At 46.8% G+C, this 24,922-nt stretch overlaps 1 protein-coding gene across 3 annotated transcripts; it reads left to right on the top strand.

Moving 5' to 3' along the window:
* Nucleotides 1–1,252: 1,252 nt before the first annotated feature.
* RNF4 (ring finger protein 4) lies at nt 1,253–23,269 on the top strand. 3 transcript variants are annotated; one of them, XM_044295544.1, is made up of 9 exons: nt 1,253–1,407; nt 5,633–5,672; nt 7,937–7,954; nt 8,525–8,648; nt 12,341–12,417; nt 14,910–14,919; nt 16,773–16,929; nt 20,333–20,381; nt 22,243–23,269. In XM_044295544.1, the coding sequence occupies exons 4-9, from the start codon at nt 8,609–8,611 to the stop codon at nt 22,390–22,392; spliced, it is 483 nt and encodes a 160-aa protein (XP_044151479.1). In that variant the 5' UTR covers nt 1,253–1,407; nt 5,633–5,672; nt 7,937–7,954; nt 8,525–8,608; the 3' UTR covers nt 22,393–23,269. The 3 variants fall into 3 exon arrangements, with proteins under 3 accessions (XP_044151479.1, XP_044151482.1, XP_044151473.1); XM_044295538.1 differs by having other exon boundaries at nt 1,254–1,407; nt 7,937–8,099; XM_044295547.1 differs by lacking the exon at nt 7,937–7,954.
* Nucleotides 23,270–24,922: the final 1,653 nt, after the last annotated feature.

A 24,922-nucleotide genomic window follows, 5' to 3' on the forward strand; every position in this document is an offset into this window, starting at 1 on the left:
AAAACGGACCGAAAATCGGGATATAGGAAAATGTCTGATAGGCCTAGTCCTGAGTTATATTACCCTGCCCATGCCCTGTATAATAATGTACCCATCCCTGATACCCCTTAGTTATATTACCCCGCTGGGTAAATTATTATACAGGGCAGGGTAATATAACTCAGGACTAGGCCTATCAGACATTATAGTTATAATGAGTAATGACACCCACAGCAGCCTCCATTCTAAATAATGTCCATAGTGATCCTTATTAAAAATAATGTCCCCCCACAGGCAGGCTCTGCGGGCGGCGCTCACTCACTGTACGTCATGCGCCGCGTGACGTACGGTGAGTGAGGTGAGCACCGCCGCCCGCACTACCTGCCTGTTACCGCCCGCCCGGAGCAGTGCTGATAAGGAAGCCTGCTGTGAGTGAGAGCCTGAGTCTGTGGGTCACTGGATGCGTCACTGTGACCGTCCGTGCAATGTGGTTGAACATTTTTTACAATGTATTTCATCGAGCAGTTTTGAAGGGGGGGGGGGGGGGAGTTTTTTTGACACTCGCCCTGAGAGAAATTTTACCTAGAAACTGCACTGCACACGGCGAAGGGGTCCCTTGAGATTCCTTTGTCCAATGGCCCCTGTAGACCTGGAGACGGTCTTGGCTTCACCAGTATACAGGACATCACCTACACCAGTGACAGCTAACCTCCGGCACTCCAGCTGTGGTGAAACTACGACTCCCAGCATGCTCCATTCATTTCTATGGAGTTCTGAGAACAGCCAAGTAAGGGGGCATCTTGGGGGTCGTAGTTTTACCACAGCTGGAGGATGGCGGCAGGGGTGAAACTGGAGGGGTCTGGAAAGGTTTATTATTTGGTTAGCCTCCCTGCAGTTTGCCAGAAAAAAAAATATATAAAAACTATTCAAAGGTGGACCACCCCTTTAAGTTGGATGACTGGATGGGTACAAGAAAAATTGCAGCAAAAAAAACAAAAAAAAAACAAAAACCATTACACTATACGTTAGTAATGGTGTCTATCACCCTCCCCGTCCTTGTCTCACACACCCCCTCTCCTGTACAATATATACTGATGGACTGCGTGACGTAAATAATCACGTGACTTCCTGAAGTAAGCCATCTTCATAGCTGTGCTGCCCTCTGCAGTCCAACAGAGGTAGCGCGCCCTCCTGACAGTGTCACGACACCATACTGGTGCGCATGCGCTTACAATGCGCACATGCGTACTAAAGCATTTCTGCACAGACACTACAATTCTCTGAATGCTATTCACGGAAGCGGAAACCGAAACGATTTGAAAAAAAAAAAAAAAAAAAAAACCGAGACAGTTGCTAGTGTACCAGATGTGGCCGGGAAGGTTTTAACGTCTGGACTGGAGCGTGACCGGGAGAGAGCTGCTAATGAGGGTGAGCGGCGGGCAGTGTCCTGAAGGGAGGAGGGGGCAGAGGTGTCAGTCATGTGACCCGGTGGAGGGGCCCACACACTGACATTGCTGGGGCCCAGTGGGTTATATAGTAGGTAGGCCTCAGAGCCGGCTGGCGACTCACTGGTAGAGGTCATTGAGGCTCCTGTATAGGCCCATGGGAGTCAGTGGCCTGTCTGTGTCTGGGAAAGCTGGGTGACCCACCAGTGCAGCTTTATACAGGCCTGTCACCCAGCTCTCCTAGGTTCCTGAATGCTGCACTTTCCTCTATACATCCTCCAGTCAGACGATCACATATATAGTGTCATTTATAGGATCCAAGATGGCTGCCCTGTGTAGACCCTGGACCCTGGAGAGAGGCCTGCGACCCCAATAGTCCTGTCACACCTAATTTTCCGTCATGTGATGCTTTACGGTAGCGCTGCAATGTCATGGCAGTGGCGAGGCATATACCGCCGAGGAGATGTCACCGTCCGGTCGTTAGTTTCACTTTCCGGTCTACCTGAGAAAATGGCTCTCGTATTCCTTAGAGTCTTAGACTATTAGTAGTGTTATTATAGGGGAGCTCCGCGATGCCTTGTTATAATAGGTCGGCCTACGTTTTTTCTTTCCATTCTGTCCTAGTAGACGACGCTATTCCATGCAGAGGCATAAACTAGAGCGATATATAGCACGCCGGACCGGAGACGTATATCGGATGCAGGAGCCGTCACCTCTCCTGACAGCTCAGGTTTTTTGTAAGTACTCGCATTCCTCATGTAATAACCATTCTGGAACGTGTACCATCCCTCTATTATTCCTGCTAGAGGTTTATGAATGAATTGCTAGCAGTGTGTAATAAGGGAAGGTTCACACCGGGTTTTGGAGGAGATTGAGGCAGGTTTTTCAACCAAAGCCAGCAGTGGAATCAAAAGGGATTGGATGAAGGACTTGTACGTCTGGATCCGCTTCTGGCTTTGGATGAAAAACCTGGATGAAAATATGCCTCAAAACCTCCTTGTGAACCTTCCCTAAGGACTCTTTCACACGAGCGTGACGGATTAGGTCCGGATGCATTCAGGGTGCTTGCGGATGCAATGCGTTTTTCACGCAGCCCCATTCACTTCTATGGGGCCAGGGCTGCGTGAAAAACGCAGAATATAGAACATGCTGCGTTTTTCCCGCAACGCAGAACTGATGCCTGAAAAATAAAAATAAACGCTCATGTACACAGACCCATTGAAATGAATTGGTCAGGATTCAGTGCGGGTGCAATGCGTTCACGTCACGCATTGCACCCGCACGGGAAACTCACTTGTGTGAAAGGAGCCTAAAGGGTTATTCAGACACTGGTAACACCCATCTGGACCTTTATTACAGACTGCTGACACGTCATTCATCAACTTCTAGAAGGGTTAATAGAGGAATGGCACATCATGGAGTCCTAACAATAGACGCTCCAGAGTTGATGTTACAGTTGAAGGGTTTGCAGTTACTTACTAAGACCTCATGCACATGCCTGTATTGTGGCACGCAAACAGCGCGTCCGCAATATACGGGCACCGACCGCCTGCACACCACATCGCGGGTGGGGACCGATTCAAAAACGGGAGCATCTCTGTGGCATTCTGCATGTTGGCACATGTGGCTGTCCCCTTAGGACGATACCCTCTCCTGAGTGTTGCACACAGCTGTTTGCTGGGAATCCTGGCCTTTTGTGTGCAGCTCACTGGTGTAGTACTGGGGGCTGCAGTAAAGGCGCTGTTACACGGGGAGAGAGCAATGATTGGGACCTGCTCTCCTATGAATGTTGGATCCCGATCGTTGCCCGCTCGTCTGCTGCATGTACATTCAGTAATACTCTCCCCTGTAGGGCTCGTGCACACAAACGTATTTTTTGTCCATATCCATTCCATTTTTTTTTCTTTGCAATAAAACGGAATTGTGTGTTCCGTTTCCGTATGTCCGTTCTGCAAAAAAAATAAATAGCGTTTCCTATTATTGTCCTCATAACCGACAAGGATAGGACTGTTCTATTGTGGGCTGGCGGAACGCACAGGCCGGTATCCGTGTTTTGTGGTTCCGCAATTTGCAGTCGTGTGCATGAGCCCTTAGAGTACCAGCCTGCAGCACGGTCATGTCACAGTCGTGAAGCAGCCGCCCTGTGGCTATATGGGCTGCAGCGGGCACTGATTAAACGAAAGAAGTCCGCACTGTTTAGTCGCTCTGCGTTGTTGATGGCCGTTGCAGATCCCAGTAGTCGGGTTGCGTAGCACGTCACCTTCTTGGTGGATTTTTATGGAGGTTTTACTGGTTCTGAAAGTATACTGGAGTTTAGTATTTGAGAATAGGGCGAGTTATTCTTTTAGGGTGGGTCTGGGTGAAGTGTGGAGGGAAGCCAGGCGGTGCGCGCCCTGGAGAATGATCTGCACTTAAGGGCTCATGCAAATGGCCATTGACGTTTTTGCAGTCCGCAAAATTGCAGAATCTCAAGATCGTCAAATCACAGACACAGGGCGTGTGCATTCTGCATTTTACGTAACGGAACAGCCGGCCCCTAATAGAACAGTCCTATCCTTGTCTGTAATGCGGACAATAATAGGACAATTGTTTTTTTTTGTGGAAAGGCTCACGGACGCAGAATGCACACCGAGTCAATTCCGTTTTTTTGCTGCCCCATTGAAGAAATTGTTCCACATATGGGCTGCAAAAAACGGAATGGACGTAGAAAAAAAAATCTGTTAGTGTGCATGAGCCCTAATGGGGAGCGGAGAGTAAGCCGGTGCTAAACTCCTCAGACAGCGGCATATCTTTTATAAGACGTAAGGGTCGGGCATGGAAGAATTCAGCATGTCTGATCACAACAGATGTCTCTCAACCTCATCTGGAGGGGGGGTAGTCAGGAGGTCCCAATGCACATAAGATAGTCGGCCAGTCCTGATGTAGTCAGTGGGGCTCATCCAACCTTTGAGTGTCTGGGAGCTTTTACTCCAGTCAGAACAAAGGGTTGGGCATTGTTATATGTAACATGCCCGCTCCTTCTTTCTTCAGACATACCACCATACACATAAGCTAGTCCTGTCAAAATCGGTGGGCTCACTTGACTTCGCTCTTTGTGTAGGACGGTCGCTATGATGGAGCCTCTTTGACATTTGGATTCACAGGTGACTAATGTAAAGTGGAGGGCGACATAATAACGGATAGACAGAATACACGGACGGAACTGCTTGGTTAAGAAAGCCACGGCTAAGCAGGACATGCTGGGAGTTGTAGTTTTGCAACAGCTGGAGGGACACAGGTTGGGCGCCAACACTAAACAGTAGCAGAGCAAGTGCTGTATGTGTAGTTTTCATGGCCGCAGGTTGTGCCCCAAGGGGTCTGAGAGACCTAGAATGCAGCAGATGCCACTCGCTGTGGAGCACCCAGGGGATATGTACATCTCTGTGATAGAAATTGGTTTGGATATGGCAAATACAATAGAAGAACGGCAGCCGAACCTGCAGATTTAGGCAGGATGGGCCAACCATCTAAGGCCGGGTTTCCACCACATTTAGCCCTCTGCTGGGCTTTCCTTCGGGGGCATACGTTTGAATACTTGAAAGCTGGGCCTTACAATAAAGGCACAGCCCACCGACGCATGCCAAAACCACGCTCTTTTGGGCTTCACTGCGTCTCGGGGGGAGATCTATCATCCCCCTCGCACCTGAAAAGTGGCTTTAAAAAGTCGCAAGCTGTGTGTTTGTCTTTTTAACTGCGACTTGTTGAAGGAGAAAAAAAAGGCCTAAGTGCCTCTCTTCTCGCCGCAGAAAGCGCCAGTCTTGATAATTTCTCCCTATGTGTTTTCGACTTTTCCTTCAAGCAGGTGTGACCAGCCGCCCGACAAATTTATTTTCATTTACACCAGTTTTCTGGGGTAAATGAAGCCAGAAATCTCTGGCAGCTCGGAGCTGTCGTAGATTTCTGGTTAGTCACACGGACTGCCAGGTAGTGCACCTAATTTATGACGAGGCGTGCACCTCCTCCTCCAGCAGCGCAGGGGATATCAAGGCTGCACGTAGGATAAATCTTTCCCTTGGTGTCTGCGCCAAGTTCTCTTCCGAGACTTGCACAGATGTAGCGTGCACGTCTCCCTCGGGTGCCATCTTGGTATGGGCAGAGCTGAGAGATGCTCCTGCTGTGCTGACCCTGATGCCTGTTAATAATTCCATGTTTCTGACTTATTTTGGCAGGTCGGTGAAAGAACGTCTGGTTTGCTGGTCTCTTGAAAAGGTTAGTTCCCGTGTTCCTAGCCTATGAAGGTTTTCTCTTGTCACATCCAAAGTAACAGTCGTGTAATTGGAAGCTTTATAAACGGATATGCAGCGTAGTGCTGGGCGCCTAGTATCCTCCGCAGTGCCATGTCCACTGGGCCAGGGCACAGAATCGTGTTGGGACAGTCTTCTAGTCCACCGTCACCTCTTTAACGCCTAGCCTTCCCATAGTGACCTCATTGTATAGCAGCGCTGGCAGGTTGTTCTGTATTCGGCTGAGTGCACAAGGCTGTATTATGGCTCTGTACCACCTCCAGACTGTGCAGAGCCCAAACCCAAAGACTGTTATAATAGAGCATCTATATATAATATCTAAATATGTGTGATATGCATCCGATTCCACATGGAGGCATATAGAGTTTGCCTCCGGGTGCACCTCTGAGGCCAGTGATTGGTAGCAGCCGTCTCATGTTGTCAACATGGCAGCACCGCAGCAGTCAGGTAAACGGAGCCCGTCCGTGTGGTGGTGCTGGGTCTCCTAGGTAAGTACTTACCAGTTCTTTATTGCAGGTGGAATCCAAGGGTTGTCCAGTTTCCACCAGACAACCCCTTTAAAGAGGACCTTTCACTACTGTATAAACTAAAAACTAACTAGATCAGTGGGCAGAGCGGCGCCCAGGGGTCCCCCTGGACTTACTAGTATGCCTGGGCGCCGCTCCGTTCGCCCGGTATAGGCTCCGGTGTCTGCGCTCTCTCTGACTGATTTCTTGTAGGAGGCGTGTCCCTTGCTGCAGTGCTGGCCAATCGCAGCGCACAGCTCATAGCCAGGCTATGAGCTGTGCGCTGTGATTGGCCAGCACTGCAGCAAGGGACACGCCTCCTACAAAAAATCAGTCAGAGGGAGCGCAGACACCGGAGCCTATACCGGGCGAACGGAGCGGCGCCCAGGCATACTAGTAAGTGCAGGGGGACCCCTGGGCGCCGCTCTGCCCACTGATCTAGTTAGTTTTTAGTTTGTACAGTAGTGAAAGGTCCTCTTTAAGCAAGGACTATATTTCCTTTATGACTATTGGGGCACTGCTTTGCTTTTTCTGTTCTTCACTTCGCCTGGGGGCGTGGGTGGGGGGTTTTGCACACGACTGTATTTTCTTTCCGTTCCGCTTTTTTGCGGACCATATGCAGAATTATTCATTTCTAGGGGCCAGTTGTTCCATTCTGCAAAATACGGAATGCACACGGACATCATCCGTATGTTTTCCGGACCGCAAAATACATACGGTCATGTGCATGAGCCCTAAGCCATTAGTATCAGATCAACTCTGCGTCCGACTCCCAAAACGGAGGAAAATTACAACTGATTGTCCCATTTAAGTGAACAGTTGTAATTTTCCTGCACCACCTCCACAAGCTGGACGGCATGCAGTAAAAAAGATGCAGCTCTCGCGCCAGCGACACGACCTCCTCAAACAGCTGATTGGCGAGTGTGCCAGGGGTGGTCCTCCCGCCGATTTGATATTGCTGACCTATCTTGAGGTTAGGTCATCAATATTGAACTCCCGGAAAACCCCTTTAAGGGCAGGTACACTTGGGTTTAATGGATTCGGCAGGCTGTACTGGCGCAGGCTACAGTTCACCGGATCCAGCCTAGCCAGATACTGAATTTGGCTGCCAGGCCCCATTGACTATAATTGGATCCGGATGGTTTCCGGTATAAGTGCCATGTTTCAGCCATACGAAAACCGTTTCATGCAATGTTTTTTTTTGTCTGGCTGAAAACCGGCACTAATGCTGGAAAGTGTCCGGATCCCATTATAGTTATTGGGTCGGGAGGTGATGGTCAGTATCTGGCTAGGCCAAATGCAGTGACCCTTGGCAGGCTGTGTCGGATCAGTTAAACACTTTACTTCTCTCCCCACTTGTATAAAGTACCAAGGTAAGTGGGCAGGGTTAGACATGAGGGATGGCACCCCCACTGGCCAAACAGATTTATTGTAATTTGTCGGAAATTGGTATAAAATTATAGCCCAAATCTACGCCTGCCTAAAGCATAGATTTCAATTTCTGGTGCAGGGACAGGCAAAGATATGTCTGGCATATTAAGAGGGGTGCACTGCTTACTCCGGCGTCCTTTGGTGTAAGACTGGCGTACAGAGGGCTCAGATGAATTCTGCAACCCATTCAAATGTTACCGAAATTCTGCTGGCTACAAGCTCTGGGTAAACCCTCTGTGTACTGCCTATAGAAATATCGTTTAATGCGGCGCTGTCCATGTTTCTTTCACAGGTCTCGAAGAGCCACCTTGTAAGAACTTGGATTTTTCTCTGTCATTGTCCTCTCTGAGAAGCCCTGCACGCTAAGGAGCTGAGTCGTACTCTTTCTGCACTCTTTATGGTGTTTCTATCACTTTTTTGTGTCTAACTTGCTCTCCAAAGCCACCATGAGCTCAGTGAGTATTCTAGTTGGGGGTCTGAACATTTTGCCGGTTGAAAAAAATAAATAAAAATAAACGCCGCCCAAAACCATTCTGCTTGTAGTATGCCAATGCTAACCGCTTCCTTAATTAACGATTTAACCCTTGTGTCTCCCTCACAATACTGCCTGTGGTCCTGGCTGGTGGAGGAGATGTTTTAGCACTGATGTATTTGAGGTTGCCTTTTACTGAGCTATTCACACTCATTTACCCCAATAGAACACAGGGAGAGGGGTTGTCGTGGATGTTATCTGAAACTATCTTTGTTGCGCTTTTTATATATTTTTTTTCATTTTTTTTAATTAAATGGGCAAAATGAGGTCACGACTGGCTCCCAGGATCACATTGACTATTTGGTGGAATGCTTCGGATCTTTAATTTTCCATTTTCTTGGTGCTTAGGGTCAGAGAAAACGTAAGGCATCAGAGGCGGGCAAATCGCGTTCTTCTCAGAGAAGGAGGAGAGGTGCGAGTACAACCAGCTCAATGGCGACAGTGGCTGAACCCATTGAAGTTGAAGAAAGCGGTATGTGTGCCCGTGAACCTTGTGCTTTAACTCTGCTTTGGGCAGAGTATTTGTTTGTGATCCTAATGTTCATGTAATTGTATAGTCGTCTTTCTAGTAAACTGTTGAACATGCTGAAAGCTCGTGTGTATCCATCCCAGATTTAAATGCTACGACCTTTGCAAACATTATTTTTTATTTTTGCCCCAATAAATAAAAAATAAAGCAACATTGCAATAGATGTCAATCCTTTAAACCACCATGACATACCTGTACATCATGAGCATGAAGGTAATGTGTATGGAGCTCTCCCCAAACATGGCGGGTGCCCTCTGGGTAATACAGCAGGCACTCGTTGGCAGTGGCCGTGAATAGAGATGACTTCAATTCCGGTCATTTAAAGGGTTATTTCCATCTTGGACATTGGGTGCATATGTTCCCTGGGATACTGGGATTGTTCCCAATGTTCTATACTTAGAATGGAGCACGCAAAGTGTCGGCGGGCACACCGTGCATATGTGTCCGCCTTCCATTCATTTCTATAGGAGCGGAGCGCTGGACTCTTTTCGGAACTCTCATTGAAATGATTGGGAAGCGCACCATGCAAGCACAGCCACCACTTCTTCATTTAGGGCCTCTTTCACACTTGCGTTGTCCGGATCCGGCGTGTACTCCATTTGCCGGAATTACACGCCGGATCCGGAAAAACGCAAGTGAACTGAAAGCATTTGAAGACGGATCCGTCTTTAAAATGCGTTCAGTGTTACTATGGCAGCCAGGACGCTATTAAAGTCCTGGTTGCCATAGTAGTAGTGGGGAGCGGGGGAGCGGTATACTTAGTCCGTGCGGCTCCCGGGGCGCTCCAGAATGATGTCAGAGCGCCCCATGCGCATGGATGACGTGCCATGCGATCACGTCATCCATGCGCGTGGGGCGCCCTGACGTCTCTCTGGAGCGCCCCGGGAGACGCACGGACGGTAAGTATACTGCTCCCCCGCTCCCCACTACACTTTACCATGGCTGCCAGGACTTTAGCGTCCTGGCAGCCATGGTAACCATTCAGAAAAAGCTAAACGTCGGATCCGGCAATGCGCCGAAACGACGTTTAGCTTAAGGCCGGATCCGGATTAATGCCTTTCAATGGGCATTAATTCCGGATCCGGCCTTGCGGCAAGTGTTCAGGATTTTTGGCCGGAGCAAAAAGCGCAGCATGCTGCAGTATTTTCTCCGGCCAGAAAACTTACCGATCCTGAACTGAAGACATCCTGATGCATCCTGAACGGATTTCTCTCCATTCAGAATGCATTAGGATAAAACTGATCAGGATTCTTCCGGCATAGAGCCCTATCGACGGAACTCTATGCCGGAAGAAAAGAACGCAAGTGTGAAAGAGCCCTTACAAAAATAGGCCTCAGCTATTTTCAGCAGTCCCATAGAAATGAATGGAGGGCCGGCCGCACAGTGCGCGGTGTACACACAGACGCTCTGCGGGCTCCTTTCTAAGTATAGGTGTGGGTACCAAAGGTGAGACATGCACCTATCAAACTTTAGGGAACATATCCTAGCGATATGCCCCCAATCTGTAAGGTTGGAATACCCCTTTAACCGCTCAGATGTTGCTGTCATTAGTGACCACGGCATCTGTGGGGGATTGGACAGAGAGAGGGGGCTCAAAGGACCCACAGCGACTTAGAATCATCCCCTTTGCAAATTTTATATATAAAATTAAAAATAGTTGGTATTGCTGCGCCTGAAAATGCCCAAACTATAAAAACATTGATTTGTGTGCGGTAAATGCTGTAACAAGGAAAAAATTAAAATGGCTGATTTGCTGTTTTTTCATGCCCAATGTCGTCGCCCCCCCCCCCCCCCCATAAATAAATAAGTGATCAAAACATCCAATGTAGCCCCGCAACAAATAAGCCCTCGCACAGATCTGTCTGTATATGGAAAAATTAAAAATTAAAACATTATGACTGTCAGAATATGGCGATGCACAAAAAGGTGAAATTGCTTTTTTTTATTTTTTATTTTTTATTTTTCTTCTCCCCCCCCCCCCCCCCCCCATTTTCCAATACAAGCTGTGCTAAATTATATGGTGTTATTAATGAATAAAACTTATCCCAGAACAAAAAATCCCTCTTATCGCCATGTGACTGGTAAATAAAAAACTAAATAAAAAAAGTTATCAAAACATCCGATGTAGCCCCGCAAAAAAAAAAAAAGCTATGGCTCTTTAAAATGTGGGGAGAAAAAAAACAAAAATGAAAATAGTCCCTGTCCTTAAAGGGGTTGTTCGGGTTCAGAGGTTCAGATCTTCAGATCTTTTCACCCAGGCAGCCCCCCTGATGGTAGCATTGGAGCATCTAATGCTCCGATGCGCTCCCTTGCCCTGCGCTGGATCGCGCAGGGCACGGGCCCGGCGGTGTGTTCGGTGACGTCACCGGCTCTTATGGGCGCGCTTTAACGCTAGCCGTTTTACTGGTTAGGGCAGCGCTAAATCCCGCCCATCAGTTACTGTGACGTCACCGGGCTTCTTGGCAGCCCCATGGAGAGCCCTGGTACGTCACTGGAACTCCTGAAAATGCCTTTGCCCTGCGCGATCCAGCGCAGGCCAAAGGAGAGCATCGGAGCATGAATTGCTCCGATGCTGAAGTCCGGGGGTGCTGCCTGGGTGAAAATGGAGGAATGTCTGGATTCAGCTCTGAAACCGGACAACCCCTGTAAGCGGTTTTAACTAAAAATGTCCCACTGTGTTGTCTATACAGCTCCTGTGCAGACCTATGTGTCTCCATAGTAACGGGCAGCAAACGAACCCTGTGCAGTCTGATCTTGCAGTCATCCACCCTTCTGCCTGTCCTCTACTTCTACCAAACGGTTGTTTGCTGTTGATTTCCATGGAAACCATTAGTTTGTATAGGGACTGTAAAAAAAAAAAAAAAAATGCATTTTAATTAAGATATACTGCAGAGTTCTTCCATAGATTTAGTGGCACAAATTTTTTTTTATGAAGGTGGACACATACCTTTATCAGTGGAGATCGGACACCCAAGACCCCCGCCGATCAGCTGTTTGAGAAGGCACAGACGCTCCTGTGAGTGCTACGGCCTTCTCGCAGCTTACCAAGGCCATGTGACGACACGTTCATCGGTCTTGTGGCCTAGGCGCAGCTAGGAAGTGAATGGGGCTGAGTGAGATACCAAGCACAGCTACAATGTGCGGCGCTGTGCTTGGTGAGCTGCAAGAAGAAGGCCATGGTGACTGTGAGCGCAGGTGCCCTCTCAAGCAGCTGAACAGCAGGGGTCCTGGGTGCCAGATCACCACTGATCAGATACTGATGACCTACCCTGAGGATAGGTAATTAGTATTAAAATGTCGGAAAACCCCTTTAAAAGGACAAGTCGCCAATCAATCCCTGCCTGTTCAGAGATTTGATTGATGGGATGCACAGCTGACATTCAGTATGAACAACTTTGCAACGACCGCACCCAATAACTGCAGAGAATATGCAACATGACGTATCAACTTTTCTTACAGATATCTGCCATTGTTTGGCATTTTGTTACATGGGTGATTCATAAAGTCCCCGATGGTCAACAGGAAGTGGTCAAAATTGTCCAAAAGCCAGCGTTTTTCAAATGACTCGGCCGAGGAAACCTAATATTTTCTTCTTTTGATGTGATGAGCTTTACATATTTATTTTTTTTGGACAGGAGAGGAAGTTGTTGATCTGACGTGCGAATCATTAGAGCCAGTGGTTGTCGACTTAACACACAATGACTCTGTGGTTGTAAGTGCTTCCTTACTCTTAAATACTCTGTAAAGCTACATACACATCAGGGTTTTGAGATCCGCCATGCTGTTCCTCTGCCGGATTTCAAAACACTCGTATGGACTCAGCCTAAGACTTGGTCTTCTTGGTGATTATAGCACTTATGCTATAGGTTATCATTGCCCGAGCTGGCAGCATATACACGTGCCGTTACATGAGCCCCGAAAAGTTAGCACTACTGATAAGCGACAGTTTTGTCTACTGCAATTTAAGTGAAATTCTCTCACGGGACAGACACTCTGTGGATTTCCGTGTGGGGAACTCCATAGTGTTTTACAGTACCAGCAATGTGACTGGGACTTTCGCAAATGTAGTTCACACACTTCTGTAAAAATCTTAAGAAATTCACGACCAGGTGAACAAGGTGAAATCCATGGCAAAATCCACAACAAACCCTCACATAAGGCTGCTTTCACATCTGCGCTTTCTGTTTCGTTCTGTTTTGTCCCCATTCATTGTTAATGGGGACAAAGCTGAACGAAACGGAATGCTCCAGAATACTTTCCGTTCTGTTTAGTTGCGTCCCCATTGTGGACAGAATAACGCTGCAATCTGCGTTTTTCTGTCCGCGATGTGTGGAGCAAGACAAATCCGTCATGATCCACAATGCAAGTCAATGGGGACGGATCCGTTTTCTGTGACACAATGGAAAACTGATGCGTCCCTCATTGACTTTCAATGGTGTTCATGACTGATCCGTCTTGGCTGTTTTAAAAGATAATACAACCGGATCCGTTCATAACTGATGCAGACGGTTGTATTATCGGGACGGAAGCGTTTTTTTGCAGATCCATAACAGATCTGGTGTAAAAGCTGGTGTAAAAGTAGCCTAACTTATGTGGATTTTATAATGTCCTGTGTGTGCCTACACATTGGATAGCAGCAGATTGATCATATAACTGAGGCAGCCATACCAATTTTTATTAATTTTAGGCCACTAATTGCGGATCCACAAAACACTGATGCCGGCCGTGTGCGTTCTGCATTGTGCAGAACGGAACGTCCGGCACGTAATAGAACAGTCTTATCCTTGTCTGTGATACTATTGAGTGCTGGACAGTAGGACATGTTCTATTTTTTATTTTTTTATGTGAATGGGTCCGCATCCGAGCCGCAAAAAATGCTGCTCAGATGCATGGCCTTCCTTAAAATTACTAACATCTTTTAGTGGCCACAGGTAGCATTCGACATACTGTGTACTACTAATTGCCAGTCTGCGCCTGTGCTTGCAACCTGAAACAGTGGTAGCCCAGCTGCAGCTGGCAATTAGGGGTAAGTCGCAGGCACTACCCATGGCTACCAATAGGCAAAATTCGATCAAGCACCTATATGGCAGCCTCTGACTTTACATTGAGTCACCCCAGCCACACAACTATACCTGTGAGGGAAGCGCATTACAAATGTTTGTCATTGTTGTGTCTGGCGCTTAAAGGGTAACTGTCATTTTAGGTTATTTTTTTTATATAGTGTAGGGACAGGGATGTTAAAACTTTTTTGTCATGTATTTTTTATTAGGGAAAGGGATTTTTCTTCTTTAAATTATTATATTTTTCTTTCTAGAAAACAGGTGTAAAGAGTCTTCTTGGCAAAGCTCCAACAGCGTTCTAAGGAGGGTCTGTCTTCAGTGTTTTACTGAGTGCTGAAGACGCCTGTGTGTAACATGCAGAGGCTTCTAGCCTTCCTCATCACTACACCAGTACTTGACTATGTACACGTAGCGTAACAATCACTGCCCATCACTCACTGATTTGTTAGGCTACTCGCAAGTGGTCCAAAACAGATCAGTTTTGCCGTAATGCATTCTGAATGGAAAAGGATCCACTCAGAATGCATCAGTTTGCCTCCGTTCCGTCTCCATTTTGCGTTGGAGGCGGACACCAAAACGCTGCTTGGTGTCCGTCTGACGAAACTGAGCCAAACTGATCCGTCCTGGCACACAATGTAAGTCAATGGGGACGGATCTATTTTCACTCGTACAATCTGGCACAATAGAAAACTGATCCGTCCTCTATTGACTTTCAATGGTGTTTAAGACGGATCCGTCTTGGCTATGTTAAAGATAATACAAACGGATCCGTTCTGAACGGATGCAGACTGTTGTATTATCTGAACGGATCCGTCTGTGCAGATCCATGACGGATCCGCACCAAACGCGAGTGTGAAAGTAGCCTTGCACATGGGCGTCTTCAGAGCTCAGTAGAAGACTGAAGACAGACTCTCCCTAATGACTTTCAATTAGAGCTTTGCTAAAAGAAAAAAAAAAATTACAGTTACAATTGGTCTTGTGGCAGTTAATTATAATTTTTTTGTATGGACTTTTCTTTTAGTTATGGTGAAAGTACAATGTCTCACTGCTTACCTCCGTAGGATTTATGCCTTATGTAATTGTGTATTCTTCTTCTTTTTTTTTTTCTTTTTTCTTCACCTTTATTTTGGGAACACGTGAGCAGATTGTTGAAGGTGAGTTGATTTTTCTTTTTCATATGTTAAGTTTGCACGGATTAAAGGGTCTTTCTGGTACTTGAGTATTTATGGCCTATCCTCCAAATAGGTCATCAGTAACGGATCGGAAAGGGGTCCGACACCAAGCACCCGAAAACTATACAGTAGACAGAGGTCTTATACTGAATGACCATCTGATTAATATTAGGGGGTTCTGATTCAGTTGCTCATCCCCCCCCCCCTTTCCTTGAACATTGAGCAGAGGTGGGGGTCAGTGCAGTACTGCCCTTACCATCATTACTCCACGCCCTGGGCCTTGCTGAGCCAGGAGGAAGAGATGACCTTTTCTATGATTTTCATTTTTTTTTTTATATTTTTATTTATTTATACTGTGATGGAATGGAAGCACTTAAACTAGATTGTCCGTTAGTTGGATATGTGCTGTAGACTTGTTTTCTTTTAGTTAAAGGAGCATTCCGAGATGTATATACTGATCGTCAGTATCTGATTGGTGGGGATCCCCGCTGATCAGCTGTTTGAGAAGGCACCTGTGGCCTTCTCTCAGCTTTTCCATATCTACAGGATAGAGGGTAACTATTAGATTGGTGGGGGTTCTACTGCTGGGACCCCCGCCGATCACTGGAACCAGGGCCCCATACCCTGTAGAGCTCCCCAAAATGAACGGAGCAGCCGGCCACGCTGTTCATTTCTATGGGAGTTCCCACAGACAATGGCTGGCTTCTTATTGTGATTCGTGTGGCTTTGAGAGGATTGGGTTGTTGATAACACAAAAATCTGAATAGATATGGTTTTGTTTTCTCTTACCACAATGTGCCCTACTAGTAGCAGTTCTAGGGGTGATTCTGGTGTGAGGGTCACTGTACTATCATTAAAATGTCTGCCCCTCTGCTACAGATACGTGTGCGCTTTTTCCTTTATTCCTAGACTTGTGTTGATAACTATGCTACTATATCCATGGTACTGTTTTGTTAATGTTAACTTAAAAAATCGTTTAACAGAAAAAATTAATAACTTCCTTCCTCCCCACGGTGCCCACTGGACCTAATGTTGGGCACTATAGTATGTGCTGGGGCCCACCCATACATTGTACATGGGCAGTACCATATACCGTATTTTTTGCTTTATAAGATCCTCCTAGGTTTTAGATGAGGAAAATAAGAAAAAATATTTTTCATCAGAACCCCCTATTTAAATGCTCAATCTTCGTCAGGCCTCAGATCAGACCCCTCCCCACGTCAGGCCTCAGATCAGACCCCTCCCCACGTCAGGCCTCAGATCAGACCCCTCCCTCCCCACGTCAGGCCTCAGATCAGACCCCTCCCCACGTCAGGCCTCAGATCAGACCCCTCCCCACGTCAGGCCTCAGATCAGACCCCTCCCCACGTCAGGCCTCAGATCAGACCCCTCCCCACGTCAGGCCTCAGATCAGACCCCTCCCCACGTCAGGCCTCAGATCAGACCCCTAGTATTTGTTTTTTTTTTAGGCGCACTGCCATTTTCCCTCAACTTTTACGGGGGTAAAGTGCATCTTATAAAGTTGTATTTGTTATGGTAAACTATATGTGTGTGTGTGTGTGTGTGTGTATATATATATATGTGTGTGTGTGTGTGTATATATATATATATATATATGTGTGTGTGTATGTGTATATATATATATATATATATATATATATATATATATATATATATATATATATATATATATATATATATATATAATAAATTTTTAAAGGGGCTGCTTCCAAACCTGGAATATTGCGTTTGTCGTTGCCACATATTTTTATAATTGAACTTTTAACTTCATTTAAAACGATTCCATTAATTACCCTGAGATCTCTGTATTCTAGAACACCAAAGTCCAAGACGGAGGAGGAGCACTGCCCGCAATACCAGCCAGGCAGCCAGCTGTATACTAAGCAGTGATGATGAGGACACACGAGATAATGATGGTTTTGGAAGTCGAGGATCCAGAGACCTCCCTCCTGTAAACCATAGCAGCGCAAGGTATAATCTGCTGATGCAGTTTCTTAGGTGCTCTATATGGCACAATTCCTACAGCAGAGGGGAAGTCCGAAGCTTCTCTTCTTCCATGCAAAATCACCAACCACAACTCAAATCTAACATCTGTCATTATATAACTTTGAGCCCCATTTAACAGCTCATATATAGAAATAACCGATGTATAAGTTCCATTTCTTCGTAAATACATTCAGAGCTGCACTCGCACTTCTCCTGGTGGTTAGTGGAAACGCTCAACAAACTGGTTGTAAAACACTTTAGGACAATCCTTTCAAGAATGTATATCATCAGAAAAAGCTCTCTGCAGACATAAAGCCAGTGGAAATTGGTGGTCTGGGTGCTGAGATACCACCAGTTGCTAAAACAAAGGGGCAGAACTCCTCCAGTGAGTGCCGTGCTCTTTAGTCTCTGTTTGCACTCTGAATCTGGGCGCATGCCCAGTGTGTGAAATGTTAAGATATCTCAGCCATCTTGGTTGATGTAGCAGAGATTTAAAGGCAAGGTCATCCCGATTTTGGACTGTTATCTACAGTATTGCATGAGTAGTACTACAGGTATGTCCAGATCTATTTTTTTCCCCCTGTTCCCCCGCTGTCGGCACTCAAAGCTGAGTGGAAATACATTGTCGGGACTGCTGCGCACATGAGTCCTCTCTATTATGTTAGAACAGCCCAGCAGTCCTTACAATGTATTTCGGTGCAGCTTTGAGAGCTCACAGCACCGTAACTGAGGCAGTAGGAAAAAGAGTGATGCGGGCTCCTTATCTGCATGGCCCAATACATTTCCTGATTCAATTAGGACAGTCCTCCTCATCATGCTGTTCACATTTTGACATCCTGAGACCAACATGACACCTAACAATTGATCAACACTACCTCGTCACTCGCCATTGTGAGGCTTCAAGCAGGATGTTCTCGGACGGAAGTGGCCACTGAGCTTAGAGTGTCACTGAGTGTCATCAGCAGGTTGCTACAGAGAGACTGGAAGAGTCACAGAAAGACATAGAAATGGACGTCCTTTGTCCAAATCCCACACTGATGACAGGCTTCATTGTGAGCAATGCCCCGCCGAACCGGATGATGAATGCCACACCACTTCAGGCACATTTAAGGGAGTTGAAAGGCACCAACGTTTCACTTTGGACCATTCACCAACAGCGTGGCCTGCGTGCTAGACGACCTGCAAGGGTACCTGACCACACCACCAGGCACAGGCATCATCGTCTTGCATGGGCCAGAGAGCATCTACGCTGGACAAGGGACTAGTAGGCCTCAGTGCTGTTCACTGATGAAAGTCGATTCACACTGAGCAGAAATGATGGCTGCCAACAATGTTGGAGACGTCAAGGAAGGAGCTATACATCAGCCACTGTTGTCACCAGACGAGCCTTTGGTGGTGGTACAGTGTGGGCAGGTGTGTCTAGTCAATACAGAACTACCCTACACTTTGTGAATGGTGCAGGGTCAAGCCCATTCTACATGAATAACCTCATTAATCCATTCATTGTGCCTTTGCATGAACAACACAGCCCTAGTTTCATCTTCATGGATGACAATGCACCAGCTCATCGAGGTCACATCATTAGGGAACGGCTGCTGGAGACCGGTGTGCCTCAAATGGAGGGGCCTGCGTTTTCTCCAGACCTGGATCCCATTGAAAACCTATGGGATCAGATGAGTGGCCGTATAGGGGCTCGTAATTCTGTACCCCAGAAACCTCAGTGACCTGAGGGCCGCCCTTCAAGAACAGTGGGATGACATGCCTCAGCATACTATAAGTCGACTTGTGAACAGCATGAAACGTCGTTGTCAAGCTGTAATTGATGCTGAAGGCCACATGACAAGTTCTTGAGACATTTACATTTTTGTGGAGGGATATAGCAGTAGAACACTTCTGCCTCTTCATTTTTTGCAGTTCAAGGTGGTTTCTGCACCTGGACTCTACCCAAAAATAAAATTAAAAATAAAAGTGCCCTTTAAGCTGGCTATACATGGCCAGATGTCTCACCTGGCCCAGGTTATTACCCTGAATCCATACTGTGCAGGAAAATTAGAGTACAGAGTTACCATTATAGGGTATACATTTTACTGCAATTGGATAACACACACACACAATGCCCAGGCCCCTCACACAGAGAATAATCACCTGGTCCCTGACGGCTATGTCCTTCCGGATCTCTCTACGGCCATCACTACATTTCCCTGTTGTGCAGATCACAACATACGGCAACAGGGGGTGCAGTCAAAAGCGGGTCGTGACGTTGAGCTGCCCCCTTACGTCATGTGTCGTGGCCCAGGTAAGTATTCTCTTTGGGGGGGATTGGGCATTTTGGGTGGGGGGTTAGAGGTTTGGGTAACCCCTTAAGAATTTTAAAATGTAGACATAATGCATCAGGGCTCTACTCACAAGTTTACAATCTACACAGAAAGAAAAAAAATTACAATTAAAAAAAAAGTGTATATGTGTGTATATATATATATATATATATATATATATATATATATATATATATATATATATATATATAGATAGATATAGTGTTTATATTATACTAATATACCTGTAATATGTGCAGAAAGACATTCAACTTCTGTGTATCCAGCTCGATGAGGGAGGTCAGAAAGAGGGGTTGAGATGTATAGATTATCAGCTTGGTATTTTGGTAATCTTACTTGAAGTGAGGTTTTTCCATCACATTATACACTGCTCCTATCCAGAGGTTACAGCCCCTGCGCAGATACGAGGTAGTGGGGACAGGAGCTGCGGTGTATCTGTGCCTTTGTGCCCTCCCATGGTCCGGCCACCAGAGAAGTTGGTGCTTTTTCCTAGTGTGCAAGAACGTCCACCACTACTGGATTGCAGGCTGGTCATTGCGCCTGGTTACAAGCAGTGTATAATGTGATAGAAAAATGAATCAAGCCAGCAAAGGAGGCAATATGGACAATCGCATTACATTAGCAAGTGCCTTGTATTAACCTTTCTGTCTCCTGGGTACTTGAAAGAGCCGGCAAATGGGCTGTCTCTGTATGCTAAAGAACGGAGAGAGAACGCCTTGGCTCGCACAATATAATGGAGTGGGCTCTATTCGCCTGCGTCATATGGCCTGTTTGCAGGCACACAGTGGGGAAATACAAGTAAGTAGCAAGATAAAAATTATAAAGCTAGTTATGATTACAGTAGTTTGGGGGAATTTTGAAGGGGACCGTCTCTTTTAAAGCTTGGTATGCTAGGGGTTGATGCAGCCCAGGAGAAGTCTTGGATATGAGAGTAGGAAGGGGGCACCATGTATGAGCACAGCTAGTGGCAGGAGCGCTTTACTCGCCATCTGTCCCTGCTTTGTGAAATGCATATTCGCATCCCTTAAGTGACTTGTTTCCTGTCTCTACAGAACGTCTGGGAGTGTCAGCTGTCCAATTTGCATGGATGGCTACTCGGAGGTGAGTAGTTGTAGTTAAGACCTTGTCTGCTCAGGAGTATTTATTACTGTATGAAGTCAAATCTTTAACCCTTTCACGACTGCCCACTGACTATAGAAGTCCTATCTGCAAGTACCCCATGCAGATAGAACTTATATATAAATGGTCAGACAGCACTTTAATCCCAGCGCTGTACGGCACTGCAATCTAGCAGGAGCCATGTTCCTGGCTGTCAGACACGGCGGGGACCCTGAGGAGAAGACTGGAGCGGTTTATTACCAGTCTTGCCTTTCTCCAGTGCAGGCAGGAGAGCAGTACCTGAGCGCAGGAGGGAGAGCAGGAAGCGGCCGAGCCGCTTCTTCTATTGGAGCTGCCAGTCACGTGACCGCCGGGTGTCTTGGGGCAGGAGCTGAGCTGCAGGGTGATCAGCTCTGCCTGTGTGCAGTGCCCCCACAGGGGGCTGTTGTCTCCTATAACTGGGGCTCCTGTGGTTGCCCCAGTTACAGTGGAAGTGCAAGTAAATAAAAAAAATGTCAATGTCCTCCAGAGGTCACTTTTATAAGATTTTGCAGTTTCCCCCTAATTCAACCAAAAAAAAGGAAGACCCCCCCCCCCCCCAAAAAAAAAACCATGCTAATAAGTCCTAAGCGTCGAGTAAAAAAACATGTCAAAAATTATATTGCTAGTCCAACAAATAAAGTTAGGGTCATTAAACCACCAAGTGCACAAAATCATGAAAATTGCCTGGACATTCAGGCCTTTTCTAGACGCAGTCATGAAAGGGTTAACCTTTTCAAACCTATCTACTGTCTAAACACTCACTTTGATGCAGCAGTTGATATATACTATGGAATTTAAGGGGTTAAATGGCCAAGATCGGCATTTATCTCCCATGCTCCAGCAGTCAGATGAAATATACATTTATGGCTCAACGTGTTAACAATATAGGGGGATATGAGTGTGGTGCCAAAGATTAAAGGGGTTCTGCAGCCAGTAATATAGATTGTGGGGGTCTGACTCCCGACACCCCCCGCCGATCAGCTGTTTGAAGAGGAGGTGGCGTTCATATGAGCGCTACTTTCTCTTTAAGATCACACTGCGTGGCGTCTCGCTTGCATCAGTGGCGCAGTCTAATTACAACTGCTTGTTCCATTCAAATTATTGGAACAAGCACTTGTAATGACGCTGCGCCTCCAAGACGCCACACAAGTAAAAATTCAGTTTTTAGAAGAAAAGATTGTAACAAAAATCTAAATGCTTTATTGTGGAGAAATTTAGAAAATTTCAATAATTGATACCACTGCAAGGGTAACAACCCATACTATGGAGTTAAAGGGGTTTTGCCATCACATACAATGGAGGCATATCGCTAGATTATGCCCCCATTGTCTGATAGGTGCGGGTCCCACCTCTGGGACCCGCACCTACAACGAAAACGTAGCCGGGAAATTAATGGAGTCCGTACCACGCATGTGCAGCCGCCCTCCATTCATTTCATTGTGCCTGCCGAAAATAGCCAAGCACTGGCTCGGCTATTTCCGTCTGCCCCATAGAAATGAATAGGAGCAGGGTCCGCACATGCGCGGTGCGCTCCCGTTCACTTGTATGAGAGCAGTGCTTGGTGGTGGACGGACTCCGGGAAACCCGGGGTCCTACAGCCACAGCTCTGTCCGCTCCGTTCTCCATGTAGCGATATGCCCCCATTGTGTGTGATGGTAATACTCCTTTAACTTGTTCATTAACCAGATACCAAAATACACACTGATGGCATTTCTGTGGTACAAGCCCTATACAGAAACGTTTCAATGGACTCTTCTGCACTGACTGGGTCCTTTTCTCTGTTCTCCACTTAACCCCTGTTTTGTTCCTTTTCCCCATATAGATTACACAGAGTGGACGTCTCATCGTTTCTACCAAATGTGGTCATATATTCTGCAGCCAGTGCCTCCGAGACGCCCTTAAAAATGTCACATCGTGTCCAACCTGCAGGAAAAAACTGACTCACAAACAGTATCACCCGATCTACATTTGATCTGTGGCCGGGGCCTTCCTTATGTAATGCACTACCTTCTCCAGCTTTCCTTCAGGTGTCCAGACATAGTGGCAGTAAAGCTGGGGAATACGACACAGTTCTTTTGGACTCGCGTGGTTTTAGGTTTTTGGATAAATTGCGGGTAGAGTGACCTCGCTTTCACGCCAGACTAAATGTGGGTGCTTTGGGCGAACAAACTATGCATTGCCCTCCATGAACCGAGGGTATAACTGGTCCATGCGCTGGCCTCAGCCAGACATCGGTAACTAAATGACTGAGCGGTAGTTTGGTCACAGGTCACAATAACACGGATGGTGAGTATTTGAGAAACGCACCAAGACGGCTGAAGTACTTGTGGAGTCCTTCAGTGAACCCCACACGGACCTGTCTGCTTTGCGAAAGAAGGCGAGCTGCTTACTTGCAGGCAATAGCATTTCCATACGCTTTAAGGACATAAGAAGTCAGTGCTACCAGAGACATATTCCTTCCTGGGATCTCTGCTGCCTTGAGGTAGCTTTTTTTTTTTTTTTCTTTTTTCTTTTTTCTTTTTTTTTTTTTTATATATACATGACGCTTCATCAAGTAAAGGTACTTTCACACTAGCAGGAGGGGACTAAAGCGGGTGAACAGCCTGTTGGATCCGTCCTGCCGCTAGTTCACGTGTGCGCCCGGACTGCTGCTCCGTCCCCACTAACTATAATGGGGGCCGAGTTCCGACTGCAGCACGGCAGCGCACATTGAAAGGTGGCCGGACTAAAAGTACTGCACGCAGTACTTTTAGTCTGTCCGGCTGCCTCTCGGCGTGCGCTGCCGCCTGAACTCCGTCCCCGCCCCCATTATAGTCAAAGGGGACAGAGTGGCGCTCCGGGGGCACACGTGATCTAGCAGCAGGATGGATCCAACAGGCTGTTCACCCGCCGGAACAGCCTGCCAGAGTCCCCCGCCGCTAGTGTGAAACTAGCCTTATAGCCATACGCTGCTTTTTGCAACAACAAAAAAACACCTATGTTTTGTGCATAGTCGTGAGACCCTTGTCTTCTTTAAACGTGATCATCAGTAAGTTGTGTTATGATATTTTACGATGTTAATTCATGTAAAAGTTCTACACTTTACCTTTATGATATTTTGTTCATTTACTGGGTTATTAAATATTTATCTCGATAAATGCCAAATTTATGTTTGGGAAAACATTTGGCAAATAAAGGATAATTGCATTGGAGAAAGAAAATGTCCCTTCTGAAAGTTGCGGATATGTCCTGTAGCTTTTTGTCATGCTGCTGCTTTAAAGAGGACCTGTCACCGCTCCTGACAATCCTGTTTTAATAGCTTCATGCATTCCCCATGTAATAACAATTGTGGAGCATCTATTCTTATGGCTCTATGATGTGCTATTACTTTATTATTTCTACTAGAGGTTATAAATGAATTGCTAGCAGTCTGCAGTAAGGGTACAGAGGGGAGGTAACCAGTTGGGGGTGTGTACCTGCACAGTCTGAAAATGACAGCACTGATTGGATAGAGTGAGTCTGTGCAGGTACACCCCCCAACTTGTTACCACCCCCCTGTACCCTTACTGCAGACTGCTAGCAATTCATTTATAACATCTAGTAGAAATAATAAAGGAATGGCACAACATAGAGCCATAAGAGTAGATGCTCCACAATTGTTATCACATGGGGGATGCATAAAGATATTAAACCGGGCATGTCAGGAGCGGTGACAGGTCCTCTTTAAAGGGAACCTGTCACCCAAAAATCGCCTATTAAGCTGTTTACAGTACCTTATAGTGCTGTATAGTCGTTTCCTGATGCACTTTTTGTTAGTTTTGCAGCATGTATGCTCAGTCAGAAATCGATGTTATATTCAGCTGCTGCCCCGTGCTTCAAGTCAGGCTTGAAGTCACGGGGGCAGCGGCCTCGGCGTCTTACATGGCCCTCTCCCCGCCCCCTGCCTCTGTGACTGACAGCCGAAATCCGATTCCGGGACCGCGCTCAACGGCCGCATGCGCAGTAAAGGGCGGCAGGAGCGCGGTCCCGGCTGCCGCGCGTACTACGCGCCGTCTTACTTTCGCCGCACTGCGCATGCGCCCGACATCCTGTATCAAACGCGCCCGGCATCTGGGCGCGGGCGCGTTTGATACAGGATGTCGGGCGCATGCGGCCGTTGAGCGCGGTCCCGGAATCGGATTTCGGCTGTCAGTCACAGAGGCAGGGGGCGGGGAGAGGGCCATGTAAGACGCCGAGGCCGCTGCCCCCGTGACTTCAAGCCTGACTTGAAGCACGGGGCAGCAGCTGAATATAACATCGATTTCTGACTGAGCATACATGCTGCAAAACTAACAAAAAGTGCATCAGGAAACGACTATACAGCACTATAAGGTACTGTAAACAGCTTAATAGGCGATTTTTGGGTGACAGGTTCCCTTTAAGGAGCATCTGTCACCAAGATCCAACCGTATTAAACCAGGCATACTGTGTGATAGGGTTGATCATGCTGATTTAAAATGAGTCCCTTCTCTCTGCAAAAGGTA

The sequence above is a fragment of the Bufo gargarizans genome, chromosome 1 (genome assembly GCF_014858855.1).
Source record: "Bufo gargarizans isolate SCDJY-AF-19 chromosome 1, ASM1485885v1, whole genome shotgun sequence".
NCBI classification, from domain to species: Eukaryota; Metazoa; Chordata; class Amphibia; order Anura; family Bufonidae; genus Bufo; species Bufo gargarizans.